The sequence below is a fragment of the Jaculus jaculus genome, chromosome 1 (assembly GCF_020740685.1).
Source record: "Jaculus jaculus isolate mJacJac1 chromosome 1, mJacJac1.mat.Y.cur, whole genome shotgun sequence".
In the NCBI taxonomy this organism is placed as follows: Eukaryota; Metazoa; Chordata; class Mammalia; order Rodentia; family Dipodidae; genus Jaculus; species Jaculus jaculus.
This window is the reverse complement of record NC_059102.1, coordinates 120,552,057-120,572,708: the sequence shown is the minus strand read 5'-3', so window position 1 is coordinate 120,572,708 and position 20,652 is coordinate 120,552,057. Positions and strand designations below refer to the sequence as shown.

Below are 20,652 nucleotides of genomic sequence, written 5' to 3'. Positions count from 1 at the left end.
CCTAAGGACTCACATTTGACTCCCACATCCCACATAAGTCAGACACACCAGGGCAAGGTCCCACATGCGCACAAGATGGTGCATGCATCTGGAGTTCAAGTGCAATGGCTGGAGGTCCAGGCTCGCCAATATATTCTCTCTCCCTCTCTCTCTCTCTCTCTCATTCTCTCTCTCTCTCTTTCTTGCATTAAAAAAAATTTTGTTAACATTGCTTCTTTAGTCCTTATTCTTGTTATTTTACTTCATAGTTAGCAATCTGATCAACTCCTGAAATACAGGGAAAGCTTAGGATAATTACAGCCTTTTGCTAGAGCTGTTTGTCAGATGCTAGACCTCCTCAAGTTGATTGCATTTACATTTCTGTGTGTGTGTGTGTATATATATATATATATATATATCTTCTTACCTCTAGGTTATATCTGCTGGCTTATATTCACCTAATTGAATTTCACTTCCATACAGTTAATCAGTGAGAAGCAAAATGCCATTTAGATGAATGTTGCTGGCTCATATATCCTCATTCTGCCAGAGTCAAGCCAGAGCCCCCAATAAATCCTGAGGTTGTTTCGAGAATGCTCTTATAGAGTCTGTGAAATCCTGAAGGTGTTTAGACGTTGTTCAGGAGCTACTTGATTGTGAGGCATTGACACTCTCCAGATGACAGATGGGTAAGGAGCTGAGCTCTTGGAGAGGAGGGAATTCAGAGTATTCAGTAAGCATCTGAAATGCGGTAGTACTGGGGCTGGGAGACATTTCACTTGGTAAAGTGCCTCTCGCACAAGCATGAGAACCTGACTTAGGAAACCCAGAACCCACACAAAACGCTGGGTGTGGTGGTACATACCTCTAATCCCAGCCCTGGGGAGCGAAGATTGGAGGATCCTTGCTGGTTAGCTAGTATAGCTGAACCAGTGAGACATGGGTTCATTGAGAGATGGCTCAGCAGTTATGAGCACTTTCTGTGCAAGTGTGAAGTCCCAAGGAAACCTGAGAGACCACTAGAGTTTGATCCCCAGGACCCACAAACATAGCTGGGCATGGTCATACATATCTGTAACCCTAGTCCCATAGAGGAGCAGAGACCTGAGAATTGCTGGAGCTCAAGGGGGAAAAATAAGAAAGAAAAGGCAAACCCCACGAGATCCTAGATCAGTTAAGAGACTAGGGCGCAATTAAGAACAAGTCTAAAAGTGATGGAGGGTATATGTACCCTCTCCTGCACACCGCACACCTGCACACAGGTGAGCACACAGGGCCCCTCATGGGCACGTACGTGTGCATACACCACACACACGCGCACACACAGATGTGTTAGCGCTAAATACCTGGCATCTACCCATGGCCTCCATAAATGTGCACACACATATGCCTGTAAACATACAAATATACACACCACATACATATGCATGCAAAAAAGATAAACTGTTATGACCAGACCTCCATATTAATGTCCTAATGAGTTTTGTGTAATTTGTTTAATCAAAACAAACCTAACAGAAATCAGTTTACAAAACAATACAGTCCACAAAATATTGCGGGGGGGGGGGAGGGGAAAGGGGGGGTGGGAAGAATCAGATAATGTTCAGCCTCTCTATTCATTAGTCAAGGATGTTGGTCAACTAAGCTCACATTCCTGCTGGGTAACCTATTATATGTATCCAGGCCCTTCAAATTATGCTGTACTACTGTAATTCTGTTGTTAGGTACTTACAAGAGCCAAAAGGTTGAAAGCAGGCTGGAGAGATGGCTTAGTGGTTAAAGCACTTGCCTGCAAAGCCTAATGACCCAGGTTCAGTACCCATGTAAAGCCAGATGTACAAAGTGGTCCATGTGCCCAAAATTCATTTGCAGTGGCTAGAGGCCTTGGTGTACCCATTCTCTCTCTCTCTCTGTGTCCCTTTCCCTCCCCCTTTCTTCCCTCCTCCTTCTCTCCCTCCCCCCTTTCTCTTTGCTCACAAATAAATAAAAACTAGAGCCGGGCATGGTGGCACACACCTTTAATCCCAGCACTTGGGAGGCAGAGGTAGGAGGATCACCATTAGTTCGAGGCCACCCTGAGACTACATAGTGAATTCCAGGTCAGCCTGGGCTAGAGTGAGACCCGACCTTGAAAAACCAAAACAAATAAATAAATAATGAATACTTAAAAAATTAAAACACAGATAGTTTCCATTTAAATATTTAAATCTCACTAAAAATTCTTACATATACATGTATATATTTATATATACACTTATATGTAAGAAGATCATCTCAGAGTTATAAAACTGATAATACTTTTCTATTGCTCTTACCTGAATTTCCTGAATTTTCTGTTAAAAAAAAAAAAAAAAACCTTCTGAGCCGTGTATGGTGGTGCACGCCTTTAATTCCAGCACTCGGGAGGCAGAGGTAGGAGGATTGCCGTCAGTTCGAGGCCACCCTGAGACTCCATAGTGAATTCCAGGTCAGCCTGAGCTAAAGTAAGACCCTACCTCAAAAAAAAAAAAAAAAAAAAACCTTCCAACACTATAAAAAAGTTGTTTTATATTCCCAGAAAGCTAATAAGAACCACTTGTCAGAAGGAATTAGACGATTGTCAAAGCAAAGAAAACAGCTGTATAGAAAAGAAAACAAAAATATCACCAACAGATACTCGTTTGCCTTTTGTTTCTGGTCTTGGGCAAAGCACTCGACCTCTGGCTTTCACTTGCGATATAAAAACACGAGTAACACCTCCCTCCACTGTGGTGAGAACCGCGGCAGGTGCTGGCTCTGTGTGTCTGCTGTGTGCCTGTCGATGGACAGAGCTGTCTGCTCGCATGCACAGGGCAGTGTCTCGAATGGCATGATTATGTCCAGATGAATCTTTGACTGTGGAAATAAACTTCTGAAGTAATGAATGAAGTGTCCTGGGTCTTAAGCAAAGAATTTGGTTCATTCCATTGAAAGTGAGGCTTTAGACTAATGTAGATGCATTTTTTTTTCAAACCCTTATACTTGCTTTCAACATTTGTCAAGTTATTTGTCATAGATAAGGTTTTCTTATCTGTAACTGAGAACCATACCTGACCATTTCCCTAAAAGTTCCTCAAGTTTGTGGGTGTATGTGTGTGCATGTATACACACACGTACATATATTTAGTTTGTTCTAGAATTATAGAATTTTTATTGGGAAGATTTTCTTTTAATATGTGACATATAATCACTTGAAAATGTGAAGGTTGTGGTACCATGCATGATAATCTTTGCTGTTAAAATATGCCTTCAGGGCTGGAGAGATGGCTTAGCAGTTAAGTCACTTGTGTGTGAAGCTTAAGGACTCAGGTTCAATTCCCCAGTACCCACATAAGCCAGATGCACAAGGTGGCACATGCATCTGGAGTTTGTTTGCAGTGGCTGGATGCCCTGGCATGCCCTTTCTCTCTCGGTCTCTCAAAATGGATAAATAAAATAAAAATAAAATGCCTTTAAAATACATATATGCCTTCAGACTTCCTCTATGGCAATGATTTTTTTCCCTCTGTTTGTCCTCTAGCAACTCTATAGAAAGAAGCCAGGTTTATCCATCACATTTGCAAAGCTGCCTCAGAATTTGGACAAAAACCGATATAAAGATGTGCTGCCTTGTGAGTATCCGGCCTGAAGGCCTCCTCCCCCACTCGGAGATAACATTTCCCTTTTTAAAACAGATTGTCTGGTGTTCTGGAATGGTTTTCAGTGTGTCTGTAAACACCACCGTCTTTATTACAGCCATTTCAGACTCTGAACAGTTGGAGAATAGTGCTTATGCTAATGAGGCGAGAGCTGCAGATGGGGCTGGGAACTGAACCCTTGTTTTCTTGGGATGATAAAAATAACACCCAGAATAATGGGTAAATTTTTCTGTCTCCCACAGATGACACCACCAGAGTATTACTGCAGGGAAACGAAGATTATATTAACGCGAGTTATGTGAACGTAAGCTGGGAATGTGGCACTAAGAAAGAACGCATTGATCATGGTAACAAGGGCGGGCGCTGCGTGGCCTGTGGGTGCTTTGCCGATGACAGAGCCATCTCCCATTTGCCCCATCGTTCCAGCACAGCTGCCATGTGAGGGAATCAGAGGTCTGGCTTTAGAAGTGGAGACTCAGGTTGACAGGGATTAACTTGAAAAGCCTCAGGGCCAAGGGAGGATGGGACCAAACACATTCTGTGTTTCTAGTTCCATCGTCCACCTGCTGCTGTATGTTTGTAACTTGCTGTTTTCTCACATTATTAGTATAAGAAAAATAAATAAGACTTCCTCTGTATGTAGAACTCAAAAGGTTCGCCTGTTATGAGAAAAGTATATATTTTTTTCTCCTGAAATTGCATTATGGGCACTTCCTTCCTTGGCCTCTCTGAATGTCAGTTTCTTCATCTAAAGCCAGGTCTGGAAGTACTTTCTGTAGGCCAGATTGTAACTATTGATGTTTGCATTGAGAATGTAGCCATCGAAAACTGCTTTTAGCTAGCAGAGTGGCAGAGAGATTTGGCATCTCTCAGACCCAGATCTAAACAATGTGATTTTTCAGATTACATTCAAGGCACAGCAAAACGTGGAGAATTGCCCCAATGCAAATTGGTCTATTCCATTAACATTGTCCAATCAAAAAGTGGCCTTTTCATTGATTTCTTTTCTTACACAGCAGGAATAGCAAGTAGGAGAGTAAAGGCAGAATTCGATCCACCTTGTGGCCATTAACAGATCCTAACGCCTTACTGATCTCTTGCTAGATGGAAATCCCTGCTGCTAACCTCGTGAACAAGTACATTGCCACTCAGGGACCCCTGCCACATACCTGTGCACAATTTTGGCAAGTTGTCTGGGATCAGAAGCTGTCACTCATTATCATGTTGACGACGCTCACAGAGCGAGGGCGGGTAAGCTGCTTGATTTCCAGATCAAATGTGTGTCCTGTACCTGACTCTCAGTCTCCTAGTGTACCAATTCCTTACTTGTTGCTCTGACCAACTACCTAACAAGAAGCAGCTCATGGCAGAAAAGGGGCAGCTTGCAGTCCATCCTGGTGGGAAGAGATGGCAGCAGGAACCGGCGGCCAGCTGCTCTCGTGTCCATAGTCAAGAAGCAGAGAGAGGTGGAGCCAGGCTATAGAGCTTCAAGGGTCACCCACCTTGACGCACTTCACTTCCTCCAGCGAGACTCCGCCTCCTAAAGGTTCCATCACCTTCCCAGACAAAGTCACCAGCTGGGGACCAAGTACACAAACACATGGTCCTTTGGAGAAACATCTCATTCAAACCACACCACCTAGTAACCTGTAATGTCCTATTTGGAGTCTCCAAGTGGACAAGTGCAGTGCTAAGGCTCAGCTGTCCTCCTCCTCGCCCCCTGCCTAGATCTGACTTGACAGGCAAAAGTTCAGTACCTCCCACCTCCCGCCCAGCCTGTCCCAGAACACTGGTGTCGCCTGGGGTCTCTCCCACCTTGGATTTACTGTAACCTGCACACACTGTGGTCACTAGAAACTATGTGAAGTCTCTCTTGATGCTGCCACTGAGCCAGTCTCTCCTCTCTGCTGCTTGTGCCCTTGACTCGTGGACTCTTCATCCAACAGCAGCCAGGTGGGGTTGAAAACATGGTCCTTCTTGAGCAAGGTACTCACCCTGTCTGAGCACAGTTCTCTTGAGTGTCAGTGGGGATGGTAAAGGTGCCACCTTGGAGAACTGGTAAAGATTGACATGTACATATAAGTAGCTTGGCGCACTCTGTTTTGAGGATTTAGCACATGTTGCTGTGGTTGTGTCATCAAGAGCAGTAGCTGGATTCAACCCTCACATCTGGCCTTCAGGGAAGCTCTTGTAGCCTACTTATTTCTTTGTCCTAGCTCTCACGGCTACCTTCTTGTTGATCAGAATCTCTTCTCATCACTTAAAGTCACTGATTTAAAATCCTCAAGGAGACAGGGTATGGTGGCGTACATCTTTAATCCCAGCACTGGTAGAGACATGAGTTTAAGGCCAGCCTGGGGCTACAGAGGGAGTTCCAGGTCAGCCTAGGCTAGAGTGAGACTTTACCATGAAAAACAAAACAGAAATCCTCAAGAGACGCTTCCTTACAAATGCTGCTCTTCAGAAGCGCTAAGGACACACACTGGGGAGCAGCTGTAAATCCTAGCAGCTCTGGTCTGGTCTCCTCCTTTCTCTATCTTGCCTACCCCGTTACCATGAGAGATCATCTGAAGTTTGGCTGAAATCACCATGCGACAGCTGTGGCATCACTTCATCTCTTTGTCTGAAAGCCTCATTTTTGTTTTAATAAGAAATGAGTTACTTGTGCTTTGCATTAACTACTTTCCCCATTGTTGTGATAAACTACCCTGGCAAAAGCAACGTAAGGGAGAAGGCTTTAGCTGGTGTATAGTTTCAAGGCGCTACGTTCCGTCGCGGTGGGGAAGGCATGGCAGCAGGAGCGGGAACCTGCCTGGTCACACTGCACCCAAAGTCAAGCAGAGAACAAACGCAAAATCGGGCCAGACGATACAACCTCGAATCCTGCCTCCTAGTAACCCATTTCCTCCTAGCAAGCCTCCACCTCCTGAAGGTTCCAAAACTTTCCCAAACAGGAGACAAAGTGGTCAAACCCAGGAGCTGTGGGGGACAGAACAGACCTTTCATTTCAGTTCACAGTGTCGTCATCCTCTCACCACCTATCTCATGGGGTTGTGAGGGATTTGAGTGAGTTGATATAGGTAGCCTCTTGCAAGAATGCTTGGTACACAGTAATTATTTATCTACTTCTTTTACTTATCTATTTATTTATAGAAAGGGTCCCATTCTATAGTCCCAGCTCACCTCAAACTCACAGCAGTCCTCTTACCTCTACCCTCCCAAGTGTTAGGATGGTAGGCATATGCAATTACCCTGGGCTGATCACAGAACATATTAGGTAAATGTTAGCAGCAGTAGCCGTAAGAGTGATCTGGATGTACCATAATATCTGGTACCAAGACTGATCCATATTTGTTTGTGGTCTTGTTTATTTTTTTTTTAATTTTTTATTTATTTATTTGAGAGCGACAGACACAGAGAGAAACACAGATAGAGGGAGAGAGAGAGAATGGGCGCACCAGGGCTTCCAGCCTCTGTAAACGAACTCCAGACGCATGCGCCCCCTTGTGCATCTGGCTAACGTGGGACCTGGGGAACTGAGCCTCGAACCGGGGTCCTTAGGCTTCACAGGCAAGCGCTTAACCGCTAAGCCATCTCTCCAGCCCTTGTTTATTATTTTTTATTTAAATTGAATCACTCCCTTTTTTTTCTTTGCTTTAGTTTCTTTTGAAAGAGATTTCTTTCAAATGGAAGCCCAGTATCACTTGCTGTAAATATGAATTATGTGTAAAAATTTCAAAAGCATAATACGGGTATGGGGGATATGCCTATAAACCCAGCATGTCAGAGGCAGAAGGATCTGAAATTCAAGGCCATCCTCAGCTACATAATGAACTCAAGGCTAGCCTGGGCTACATGAGACCCTGTCAAAAAAAAAAAAAGGAACACACGCACACATGCACACGTTACTAAATTCTAAATGCTCAGACCTTCCATGCTCTGGGCCTGGTGGCTGCCCTGTCCCACTTTATACCTATTATGAAAACACAGTTAAAAATGTTAGGGATGGGTGGAATGTTAAAGTGGCCCTAGACCCACGTTGAGGCTCTCTGCAGGGCACAGTCAGGACTAATCACTCGTGCCCCATGAGAATCTCATGTGCCTCTGTACCAGGCAGCCTCAAATCTGGGCCATTTGGATCTGCTTTAGATAGCAGACGGCAAGTGTTTTTCCAGTGCCTCCATGCTCTCCCTGCCTCCCTGTGGCCCCATATTGTGATTAGAGTGTCAGTGTCCCCGCTGTCCTCTAGAGAGACTTGAGGTGCCAATGGCTGCCTCTGAGCTCCGTGAGCGCGTGCTGCAGACGCCTGAGAGCCAGCGTCGGAGCCCGACGGGCAACTCCACACCGCCACAGACTTCCTGTCGGTGTCCGGCGCCTTGCTTTTTTAAAGCTCACCCCCCTCTTTCAGCTGGACAGCCACTCTTCTCCTCAGAGAAAAGGGAGTCCCGCAGGAATGGTTGGTGACAGATGATCCGCTTTGCCCTGGTGGCAGCCCCCTCCTTCCCTTGCTGTGCTTGTTCCAGCTCAGGAGAAACGGCCTTTCCCGTGACCCGAGAAGCCTCGTGCCCCCCATGCGGTCTTCCAAGTCCTGCCCCCCTTGCCCGCAGCTGCAGCCCCCTCCTGTCGTGTCCGCTCATCTTCGGTCTCCTTGCAATCCGGTTTCTCGGTTTCCAGTCCTTTCTCCTTCGCTGCATCCACCGTGCCGCCTCCATCCGTCTCCTGCTTTACATTCCTACCTCCCGAGAGGCCCCCTTAGCATCTCTGCCCTGGGAACCTGCTCTCTTACTTATCAATGGTTAGGAACCTGTTCTTTCAAACTCCAGGGTTCCCATTTCCCTCTCCTGTTACCTCCCGACTCTCGGGTGACCTGCGTCCTTTGTCCTGCAGTCCCTGTCTCGTCCCCGTCCCCAACCCCCACTTCTTCCGAGCAGACATCGGTCATTCCAGGTGAACAGCTTTGACCTTCTCTTTTCACAAGAGATGAAATTTCCAGGCATCCTGCGTGGTGTGCCTGTAAGAGAGCGGGTCTCCCTGCGGGTGTGTGACAGCTAGAGTCCTACCCCACGCTATGTGGCACCAAGCCTGCAGATGCAGAGAGCCACCCACCGCGACACCTAGAAACCTGATGGCCTGAGGCGCTACTGTGACATCTCTTTTTGTTGATTTCCACCCACACTTTAAGGCTCCTGAGTTTCTACTTAGAGGAGTCACTTTTCAGTTGGAAAGGTCAAGTCTCCCTAACCTTCCATCAAATGTTTCCTTTGGGGGCCGGATTATATTTTCCATCTATATAATCTTTTTCCCTGGCCTGCCAGTAATTTAAGGCTCAAGCTCTGAGGTCAAAGAAGATACTTGGTTCTGGAACCCTTGTTTTTAAATGCAACCTGAAACAGGATTCTGAGCCTCAGGTTTCCTCATCACTACAAGGAGATGACAATGCCTATCGCTTGGATTATTTGAGTATTAAGAATGAAATTTCTGCCGGAGAGATAGCTTAGCGGCTAAGCGCTTGCTTGTGAAGCCTAAGGATCCTGGTTGGAGGCTCGATTCCCCAGGACCCATGTAAGCCAGGTGCGCATGGTGGCACATGCATCTAGAGTTCCTTTCCAGTGGCTGACGGCCCTGGTGCACCCATTCTCTCCCTCCCTCTCTCTCTTTCTCTCCCACTCTCAAATAAATAAAAATAAAAATAAAATAAAATAAAAAGAATGAAATTTCTGGGCTGGAGAGATGGTGCCACAGTTAAAGTCACTTGCTTGCAGAGGCTGACGGCTTGGGCTCCATTTCCTAGTACCCATATAAAGCCATATGCTCAAAGTGGCACATGCTTTCAGAATTCATTTGCAGTGGCAAGAGGCCCTGGCCTCCCTTCCTTCTTCCTCACTTTCTGTCTCAGTACAAATAAATAAAAAGTATTTAGGGGTTTAAAAAAAAAGATTGAAATTCCAGGGTTGGGGGGATAGTTCAGTCAGTAAATGTGCTGTCTCACAAGTCTGAGGCCCTGAGTTCAAGCCCCATAACTCTGCAGAAATGCCAGCTGAGGTTGAGCTGTCTGTCACTGCAGTACTAGTGAGGAAAACAGGAGACTCCCTGAGGCTCTCTGGCCAGCCAGGTTAGCCTAATTGGCAAGCTCCAGGCCACTGAGAGACCTTGTCTCAATAAAGGTAGACAGCAGTCCTGAGGATTAATACCCAAGATTGTCCTGTGACCTCCACACACTTACCCACACTTACACATGTGCCCAGCATAACCCTCACACACTCATATATGTGCCCAATATATGAACCTCCTCCGCACCCCGCCCCAGAACATAAACAGGCCTCATCTGAGTTTCTTCTGTCTCCTCACCTGTCATTGAGTACATGTGGCTAGCTCCCGGGTATACCCCACAGTGAAGACAAGCTCACACACCATGTTTTCTTACAGACCAAGTGTCACCAGTACTGGCCTGATCCCCCTGACGTCATGGACCATGGCATCTTTCACATCCAGTGTCAGGCAGAGGATTGCACCATCGCCTACGTGTCCCGAGAGATGCTGGTCACAAACACCGAGGTGAGCAGTGCTCTGGGGAGGCAGGGTGGACAGGCAGGTGTGAAGTCATTAGTAGCCCCTGACATCCCAGGTGGGGTCTCACATCCAGGTCTGCTCAGATGTCACCCGAGGGATAGATCAGTAAATACAGGTCCTCTTGTAAGAGAGCCAGTGCCCACTGATTGTAGTTCCATCACTTAAAATAGCCAGTGCTGGAGCCGGGCGTGGTGGTGCACACCTTTAATCCCAGCACTTGGGAGGCAGAGGTAGGAGGATTGCCGAGAGTTCGAGGCCACCCTGAGACTACATAGTGAATTCCAGGTCAGCCTGAGCCAGAGTGAGACTCTACCTCGAAAAACCAAAAAAAAAAAAAAAAAAAAAGCCAGTGCTGGAGGGTGGGCAGGGCAGCCTGAGTCCATCCATCAAGTGATACACAGATAAACAAACGGACATAGGAGCCAGGCATGGTGACACACGCCTTTAATCCCAGCATTCGGGAGGCAGAGGTAGGAGGACCACCATTAGTTCAAGGCCAGCCTGAGGCTACAAAGTGAATTCCAGGTCAGCCCAACCTACAGCGAGACCGTACCTCAGAAAACTAAAATAATAATAATAATTAGAAAATTTTAAAAAAGACATGGTATACAATGGAATAATAGCCAGCTTTTAAAAGGCTAAATTTTCACAAATACTATAGCCTTAAGGACATTATGCCAAATGAAAGAGACCAGTCAAGGAAGGACACTTACTTTTACTTTTTAAGCTGAAAACTTTATTCTTTTTTTAAGTTATTTATTATTTTTTATTCACAATGATTGTAAACAACATCCCATGGCAATACCCTCCCTTCCCCCAGCCTTCCCCTTTGAAACTCCATTCTCCATCATATCCCCTCCCCCTCTCCTCCAGTCTCTCTTTTATTTTGATGTCATCATCTTTTCCTCCTCTTATGATGGTCTTGTGTAGGTAGTGTCAGGCACTGTGAGGTCATGGATATCTAGGCCATTTTGTGTCTGGGGGGAGCATGTTGTAAGGAGTCCTACCCTTCCTTTAGCTCTTACATTCTTTCCGCCACCTCTTCCACAATAGACCCTGAGCCTTGGAAGGTATGATAGAGATATTGCAGTGCTGAGTACTCCTCCATTTATATGAATACCTAGAGTAGTAAATTCATAAACACAGAAAGGAGAATTGCTTGCCACCGTTGGAAGAAGGGAAAGAATAGGGAGTAGCATTATAATGGTGACAGAGTTTATGTTTGGCTGATAAAAACAAAGGTTCAGGATATAGATAGTGGTGATGTTTGCCCAGCATTGCAAATACATTTAATGTCACTAAATTTTACATGTAAAAATAGTTAAAATAAGCCAGGCGTGGTGGCACATGCCTTTAATCCCAGCACTCGGGAGGCAGAGATAGGAGGAATGCTGTGAGTTTGAGATTACATAGTGAATTCCAGGTCAGCCTGAACTAGAGTGAGACCCTACCTCGAGAAACCAAAATTAAAATGGTAAACACTATGTGTATTGTAGCACAATACACACACACACACACACACACACACACAGAAAGGTTTGAGAGTCTCGAGGTCACAGGTAGAATGTGTGCTCAGCAGTCACAGTGGGGCCCGGGTTGTCATGAGCAAGGCTCTGGGTTTGCTCTTTGGCACTAAAAAGGCGTACCTGTAAGTGTGTGCAGAAAGGGCTGATGGCTGTGGCCCTGGCCCCACTACCCTGGAAGCAGGGGAAGAAGTAGCTGGAGGCGAAGATGGGGAAGGCAGTGCTGTGGGAAGTGGCCTGAGCTGGTATTCTGGGAAAGTGAGGATGTGGCCATAGTTGTCATGGACCATTGCAGAGTTGGCCACAGGGAGAAAGAGCCCTGGGGACAGAGCCCCTGGCTGGTGCCTGGGGCTCACTGTCTTGACCAAGGCCACCTCATCTTCCACAGACCGGGGAAGAACACACTGTGACCCACCTGCAGTATGTCGCATGGCCTGACCACGGAGTGCCTGATGACTCCTCGGACTTTCTGGAGTTTGTGAACTATGTGAGGTCCCTGAGGGTGCGTGGTGAGCCCGTCCTGGTTCACTGCAGGTACGGTTCTGTGATGTGCCATTTTGTTTTTAATACTCGTACCCTCGGGAAAGTTAGCAGACGCCCAGCCCACTGTTAACCTCATGAAGTTGTGTTCCTGTGGAGTGCTGCTAATGTCCTCCCAATTCCAAAAAAATGGGGGATGTCACAAAATAATAAACATGTGAGTCTAGCCAGGAGCTGAGGAGCAAAGCCTCCAGCACACCTCTGTCTTTCCTGAAGTCCACCTTCAAAGCAGATGTGAATCAGAGAAGAGTAGATTTTTCATTAAACAGGTGGGGTTCCTCCCCACCTCTGACTGCGCCCCTGAGTGTGTGCTTTGTGTTCTTGAAGGCCAGGGTCGAGGCTCCTTCTGGGTAAATGAGGGCCCTGGTCAGGGACTCAGCCGGGCCAGGAAGACATGCAAATCCTGAGTCGGCTTCTCTCTGCAGTGCTGGAATAGGTCGAACGGGCGTGTTGGTCACTATGGAAACAGCCATGTCCTTAATTGAGAGGAACCTGCCTGTTTACCCACTGGATATTGTCCGGAAAATGCGAGACCAGCGCGCCATGATGGTGCAGACATCAGTGAGTACAATCCCAGTTCATAGAAATGACAGCGGTCTCCTCCCTGAGCTCTTGCGCAGGAACTAGTATCACCCAAGAACTTTGTGGAGAGACTAACTCTGAAGGAGATGGAGTCACGTGCCCGAGGTTGCACAGCTTGGCAGAGGCTCCGACTGCAAAGCTCATGCCCATCTGCCCTGTGTTGTGCTGCTGCTGCAGCCAGGAAGCCATCCTGCTGGCATCCTGCCCATTATTGTCAGAAGGAAAACTGGCCTCCCACCTATGGTATTCCTGGGTGCTTGACAATTCAGGTGTCCTGATGAGGAAAACCTCTTCACCCCAGAGCTTCAAGAGAGGCAGAGCGTGGTCTAGAAACAGTGTTCAGTGAGCTGGGCAGAGGCTCAGTGGTTAAAAGCACTTACTGCACAAGCCTCTGGATCCCCAGGACCTGCATAAAGCCAGACGCGAGAGGCACATGGGCCGATATTCCCAACTTTCCTAAGGGAATGGGAGGCAGAGTCAGGGGACTCCCAAAGCTTGTGGGCCAGCTAACCTGGCATTTGCTGCAGTGACATGAGAAACCTTGTCTCAAAGAAGATGGAGGCAAGGACTGACACCCTGAAATTGTCCACTGACCTCCACATGCACACTGTGACGCACAGGTAGCCATACATATGCACCCACATACACACACAGAAAAAAAAGATAAGAAAGAGTACACTGGATGGTCCCTGAACTCCTCTCTAGACCTCAGTTTCCCTCTCTGCGCAGTGGGGATCAGTCCCTCATTTGTTTATTTATCAGGTAATTATCCAAGTAGGAGACACCCACACCTGCCTCAAGTAGAACTTGCTTAGATATTTTAGTAAACTTTAGCAATGATGGGGAAAGTTCTAGATGTGTCTGAGAACATGATAGAAGAATAGCTAAAGAAACTTTGGAAAGACAAGGAGGGTTTCCTAGAAGAATGGCCTCTAGGGCCAAACCCCGAGGTGGGTGAGAAGACATTAACAGAGCAAGAAGCAGTGACTCCATGTTCCAGTCAGCTCTGAGCCTTCACAAGCTAGTGGACAATCTTTAAGATTTCCCTAATAGACTATGAGTCCTGGAAACTTAGATTAGTTTGTACCTAGGAAATTTGGTTAAGGGGGGGATACAAAAAAATAGCTTATCTACTTAAGGCCATTCTCTGCCCTATTTTGTGATAGGAAATACCTAAGTGCTGACTTAAAACTCAGAGTCCCTCAGCCAGGCCTGGTGGTACAGGCTTCTAATTCCAGGGCTGGAGGCTGAGGTTAGAAGACCCCAAGTTCAAGTTCAGCCTGGGCAACTTAGCAAAAACTGTGTCTCAGAGTTTTTTGGTTTTTTTTTTAATTGAGAATAGAGCCAAGTGTGGTGGCGCATGTCTTTAATCCCAACACTCTGGAGGCAGAGGTAGGATCACTGTGAGTTTGAAGCCACTCTGAGCCTACATCGTGAATTCCAGGTCAGCCTGGGCTACAGTGAGACTCCCACCTCAAAAAATATATATATATTGAAAAGGAGGTTGTGGAGACTGCTCAGTGGGTAAAAGCTTCTATAATGCCAAGGTGCCTGTGACAAGATAGGAGGTGAAGACAGGAGAGTCCCTGGGAGTTCATGGGCCAGCTTGTCTGGAAAACACAGTAGCAAACAAGAGACCCTGCCTCAAACAAGGTGTAAAATATGAGCCAACACCCAAGGTGGTCCTCTGATCTCCAGAAGGGCCCCATTGTACACGTGTCTGTACACACACACACACACACACACACACAATATGAAAACGTAACTCTGCCCTCTATATCTATCTATGGCTCTGTGTCCAATGATTCAATGAATCTGGGTCAGAAACATTAGGACAATTGTGTCTACCAAATTTGCAATGATTTTTCTTGTCATTTCCCCAAAAATGCAGTCTTTACACTGCATAAGGTATTATAACTATGTAAAGTTGAGTTGGGTTTCGATTTTAGTCTTTTTATTTTTGTTTGTTTTTAAACTCATCTCTACTCCCTGAGCGCCAACTCTGGGCCTCGTGATGGGGAGACTGCAGTGAACTTAAATCATATATAGCACAGGTTGAACTAGAACTGGGAATGATTGTCCTGCCTCAGTCTCCCAAGTGCTAGGACTATAGGAGTAAGCCATTACACCCAGCCTCTAGAGGTGATTGAATGTAAACCAGAGGCTGTGCATAGGTTATAAACAAATACTGTACCGTCTTATATAAAAGGCAAGTCTGCCACTGGGGATTGATGGATCTGCAGGGTCTGGAAGGCCCCCATGGATGCTGAAGGGCAGCTGTGTAAACCATCTGTCTGTGGTTCTCCTTTTAAGAAAAGAGAAAAAAATACAGGCTCCTTGTCCCACCTGAGTGCCCACAGCCACATCCCATTCCTCCGTCCCTCCCACCACCTGCGGGTGCCCATGGGGTCCTGACCACACTTGTCAGAATAGACCCTTCCTCATCATCAGAGCTTCCACTCCTGTGCTGTCTTAGTCACTTTTCTCATCGCTGTGATCAAATACCTGACAAGAAGCAAAGGAGGAAGGGCTCATACTGGCTCGTAGTTTGAGGCATAGTCAGTCTGTCACATCTAGAAGGCTTGGTGACAGGAGCACGAGGCAGCTGATCACATTGTGTCTCCAGTGAGGCAGCAGAGAGAGAGCGGAAGTCTAGCACTCAGCTTGCTTTCTCCTTTGTTTCCCTTCTTACTCAGCTGGGGAAACCAGGCCATGGTGTGGCGCTTTCCACATTCAGAGTGAACAGACTCAGACCCACCCAGGGGTGTGTCTTCTCCGTGGCTTTAAATCCGGTCAAGTTGATGACAAAAACTACCCATCACATTGCTTCCACTAGCGTGGCCTCTGGGGGACCTGCGCTCCTCCCCCACTTCCCAGATAGCTCACCACCACCCCCAGCCTGTGCCTTCTCATCTCTGTTGGACCTTCCTCCCCCGACTGGTAGGATTTAAGTTCACTGCAGTCTCCCCATCACGAGGCCCAGAGTTGGCACTCAAGGAGTAGAGATGAGTGATAACGCCATCCCTGGGGCTGCAGACTCAGTAGCTTCCTGTTCTCTTTCAGAGCCAGTACAAGTTTGTGTGTGAAGCGATTCTTCGCGTGTATGAAGAAGGCCTAGTCCAGAAGCTGGATCCCAGCTAGGACAACTGTGAAGCGTCTGTTCCTCCCTCCCCAGGGCGTCCTCCCAAAGAAGGGGCTTGCACACCTTCTCCTGGAGGCCTCAAGAGACCTGGCCCCTGCGGGAAAGGGATGCACTTGTTTGAACCCAGGCACTTTACATTTCTGTGGAAAAGGTATCCTGTACATAGGAACTGATGTAGATAATGCATGCAACTATGGCTTCTTTGGACCCAGAGACACACGCAGCAGGGGAAGCTCACTTTGAGGACTGCGTTCCCCCCCCAGACATCACCATCCCCTGATGGCCGTCCTTGGGCAGCTGAGAGGAGATGCCAGCAATGCTATTGGCCCTCCCCTAGAAGCCAGACAGTGTGGCTACGTAGGGTTACTGGGGTGTTTCATGTGTTGCTGTTCGTAGGACTCTGAGAGCTGAGCTTCCTGGACCTCTAGGTGGGGCTGGAGCAATTGGTGTCCATCCCCCCTGGCACCAAGGAAGCCCTGATGAATGTACCACAGGCGGGGTTCAGAGAATTGCGGCTGGAGGGTGGGCGGCATCTTGTCTGCCCTCCCTCCCTTTGCCTCTTCTCCGCCCCTTCTGCCCTCTGCCCAAAGCGCCCTGCTTCCTCCCCGCGTTCCTCCGCGTCAGGATCGTTCGTACTCAGTGCCTGAGCCAGCTGGCTCCCGGACGTGCGGGGGGTTCTCAGCTGAGACTGGGAACCAGACTCTCAGAGTGGTGCTGGGTCTCAGTTCTAGAAGCAAGTACGTCCCTTGCCTCTCACTGCACACCCAGACGCCGTGACTGGAGTCGCCGACTACTGAATCGCTACATGGATTGCTGCTACTTCAAGTTCGCCGACTTGTAATGAGACGATTCTCCGGGTGGGGGTCAAGGGCGGTGATAGCATCCAAATATTCAGAATCTTTGGCCCTTCTGAGAAAAGACCTTATAATTAGTAACCATGGGAGACCCCGCTTCACAAGGGTGTCCTATGGGTATGTGTGTGTGTAACCCTCAGGTGGGTGTGTGTGTGTGCATGTGTAACCCACGGGTGAGTGCTTCTCAGGATTCCTAACTTGCTTCAAATTACCATTGAGCTTCTATAAAGAGTGAGTCTGTGTATAGAAGAACAAACATGCATTCACCCTCAGTTACAATGGTCTTCATTTCATTTCAAGGGAGAGGATCAGTCTATCTGAATATAAACACAATTTGATGTTAATTTATTCTAAGAACCCCAGGATTTTGATTGTTCTAAAGAATTCTGCCTTTGTGAATACTATGTTAATTTTTTTTAATTTGTGACAGGGTTGTAGCAAATTATTATTTAAGGAAAATAAATTACATAAACATTTTAATGTGGTATTTTTAAATAGCAGTTTTTATGTAACCAGAAGAAAATTAAACCAGTTCCCTTAATGGCATTTATAGAAAAGATGCTTTCATATTATAGTGCCCAGTTCCCTTAATAGCATTTATAGAAAAGACGCTTTCATATTATAGTGCATGTAGACAAAGCCGTGTTGGTATTTAGCAGACACTGGACCAATTAAATCATTTCCTGGTTGCATGATGAGCAAGGCCCTAGCCATAGGGGGCCAGGTCTCCAAAGGTTCTTCACCTGCAGGCTCGGCATATCCACTTCCCAACTTCCTGTCTTTTTTCCACACAGACTTTGCTGATAAATGTCATGAGTGGGAAGGAGGCAATAGCCAGCGCCCTATGTAAGAAGAACTTACTAGAAAGCTTGGATAAGGGCTGGAAGCTTTGGCTCCTCATCCCACTTTCAGGGAAGAAACCTAGGAACCGTACCTCTTCTTCCCATGTTTTCCTTCTGTGTAAAAGACAAGGAACAACATTTGGGACTTGGGGTCCAAATGAGAACAGAGTGAGGTCCCACCACGGCTATGAATGCCCGTCTACTGTTGTATAAACCAACGGTGCTGGGACAAGGTGCTTGGAAAAGTAGACTTCCCATGGCTGGCCCCTAAGCATATCCGACAGGCGGGGCTCCTCAGGTTCCTATAGAACCGTGCTCTTCTAGAAGAAGGTGAAAATGAACAGAGGACTATCACCTGGTACTCTGGGACCTTTGTTCAACCTCGACTCAGAAAAATTCTCCTAGCAAAATATGAAAAAAAAAAAAAAAGGAGCAGGGAATGCTGGCTAAATTTAAATGGTACCAGGCTGTTTAGCAAGTCATTACCATTTGATAAAAACGTATCGCCACCCTGTGTGCAAAACATTTGCAGAGTCTAAATGTCCTTGGAGATTTAAAAAAAAAAAAACAAGTTGTTTAATGTGGCTATGGAAATGATGCTATTATGCTTACATAAATTTTGACAAAGCTGATAAAGGTTATAGCTGGCCTTTTTCCAGCCACTGTGCAGGCCAGCAGTTCAGACCTAGCAGATGTTGCCAGGAATGAAGTCCATGAGATTCAGGGAGAACAAGGCAAGAAAAGGCTCTGGAGTGAACATGTCGATATTACCAGTCCAAATCCATAGCACAGGGCTCCCGCTTCCCCACCCGCACCTCAGCACTTGCTTCGTCCCCAGTGAAGAACTGCCTCAGAATCAGGGGAAATATTTTGCCTGGGAAATTTGGCTGGATATGAATGGAGGGGACATTCACACCCTGCATTCTGGCACCTTCCGGAAGATCTAATTAGACACACTGCTGTGCTGACTGACTCCCGGGTGGGTTCCCTGCTGCTGTCACTCTCGAGATCCTACACTTGGTGTTTTGACTTTCCAGAAAAAAAAATAAGAAGAAGAAGAAGAAGATCCAAGTGGCTGGGTCACAAGCATGTTCCCATCTTTTGTTTTCTGCCAGTTGATACCTAAATCTGTTTCAGATGAGTGTAGATGTTACTGCTTCTGTGTCCTGGTCCCCCCCTCCTTTTTTTGTCCTTAGAAATTATCATTTGGAAGCAGCAATGGCTTTCTTCCTCCTCCAGAGCCATCAAAAAGGTAGCATTGGTGGGGAAAAATTGTAAAAGTGCAGACCTGGACTGAGATAAGATGTGCAATCCTCAGCCTTCTGTTTCTCTTTCGGTATATGGGAATGATTGGGCTGGACCAGCTGAGCTCAGGATTTACCCTTCTAGACATAAATCCTTAGCTACCTAGGAATAGCTGCCAGAGAGGAATGTGTCCCATTTCTGTGACTTGTGCCCAGGAGGCTGTCTCAGACCTTTGTACTGCTGAGTAGAAGACAAGGTCTGCCACCCTCTGGTTCTTGCCTGACATTCTAGGCGGAGAGCAGCCTCAGTAAAGACAGCAAAACCCATGTGGCCACAGCCTGGGGAACTAAACCATGGAAACTGGAAGCCGACTGTCTCACCGCCTTGATGGCTTCTGTTCAGCGCAGCCAAAGGACTGTGTTAAGCCATGTTGTTTTGAAAAGTATCTTAGCTGATGAGCAATATTTTTTTTTCTGTAAATCTGGAATGTCATTCTGTTCTGTCAGTAACTCTACTGAAAAACAGTTTGATCAATATAAAAACATCAAGCTATGCAACACAATGATTGTCTGTTGACATTTTTATTCTGTATTAGTTCTGCAAAGCCCCCTCCCCCTGGTGATGATCATAAAGTACTCTTCTCTCTCTCCTTTCACCTTGGGTGTTGCACATGCAGTATCGAAATTAGACTTCACAGTCTGTGGCATGGTCTTGTCAGAATGAGCTGCTCGTGCCGTGACAGAAGTGGTGCACACAACGTGCAAGCTTTCCTCCATCCTGCAGAGCTGCCAGGAACTGTCATCTGGAGGGTGCCAGGTCTTACCAACTAATTGCTCTGCCATCCTCAGAATGCAGCTTCTACCTCAAGTTGCAGCCACATTCAGGTGCCAGACAGCAAGATGGAGGGAGGGAAGAGAAAAGCAAGGCCCTTGCCCTTAATCACAGGACCATACTTCTTTCGGGGTAGGGAGGGTTGTTTTGACCCCGAGAAACCATATGCTCAGGCTGGGGATATATAGCTTAGTTGGTAGAGTGCTTGACTAGCGCGCACAAAGCCCCGGCTCATCCCCAGTGCTTGGGAGGCACAGGCAGGAGGATCCGAAGCTTAAGGCCATTCTCAATTATGTCACATGTTGGAGGCCAGCCTGGGCCATACATAAGACAGCGTCTCAAAGGGAAAGGGAAAAAAGGAAAGGACCGCACATGCCTAACTAAAATTTAGGGATGCTGTTTCTAAGGAGGAAAGAATGAGTTTGTGGGGATAATCAGTTGAACTCTGCTTGAATGGCAACCATTTGGCTTCTCTTCCCCACACAGAGCCAGTCAGTCCTCTTCCCTTACGGAAACGACTCAAACTGCATGCCATCACAGCATGAAACTGAAGTAAAATGACTTTGGGATGACTGGCTACTTTCTCTGGGTAGGTTTTTTGTTTTGTTTTGTTTTTGTTTTTGGTGGTCTAATAACTTAAAAGCTAAATAAGTATTTTACCCACATGCCCCATAAACAAGTAAAGTATACATAGGAGACGGACACTGAAAACTCAAGACCTAGGGTGGAACATGCAGCCTGCAGCCACGACCCTGCATGGTCGGCAAGCCCACTGCACAGGAGTAGGGAAGACCACCCTCTGGCCAAGGCCGATCCCTTGAGCAGCACCTGTCGGTCCAGACCCCTCCATGACCACATCCAAAGTGGCACTGGACACAGCATATCGAT

General features: G+C 46.9%; 1 protein-coding gene across 3 annotated transcripts in view; it reads left to right on the top strand.

The window, feature by feature from the left end:
- Positions 1-19,412, top strand: part of Ptpn3 (protein tyrosine phosphatase non-receptor type 3) — a 128,173-nt gene extending 108,761 nt beyond the window's left edge. For all 3 annotated transcript variants that reach the window (XM_045131259.1, XM_045131262.1, XM_045131261.1), the window contains exons 20-26: positions 3,518-3,608; positions 3,878-3,939; positions 4,740-4,886; positions 10,062-10,190; positions 12,117-12,262; positions 12,694-12,829; positions 15,914-19,412. In XM_045131259.1, the coding sequence (XP_044987194.1) occupies positions 3,518-3,608; positions 3,878-3,939; positions 4,740-4,886; positions 10,062-10,190; positions 12,117-12,262; positions 12,694-12,829; positions 15,914-15,991 (789 nt within the window). In that variant the 3' untranslated portion in view covers positions 15,992-19,412. The remainder of the gene's footprint in view (positions 1-3,517; positions 3,609-3,877; positions 3,940-4,739; positions 4,887-10,061; positions 10,191-12,116; positions 12,263-12,693; positions 12,830-15,913) is intronic.
- The last annotated feature ends 1,240 nt before the right edge of the window (positions 19,413-20,652 follow it).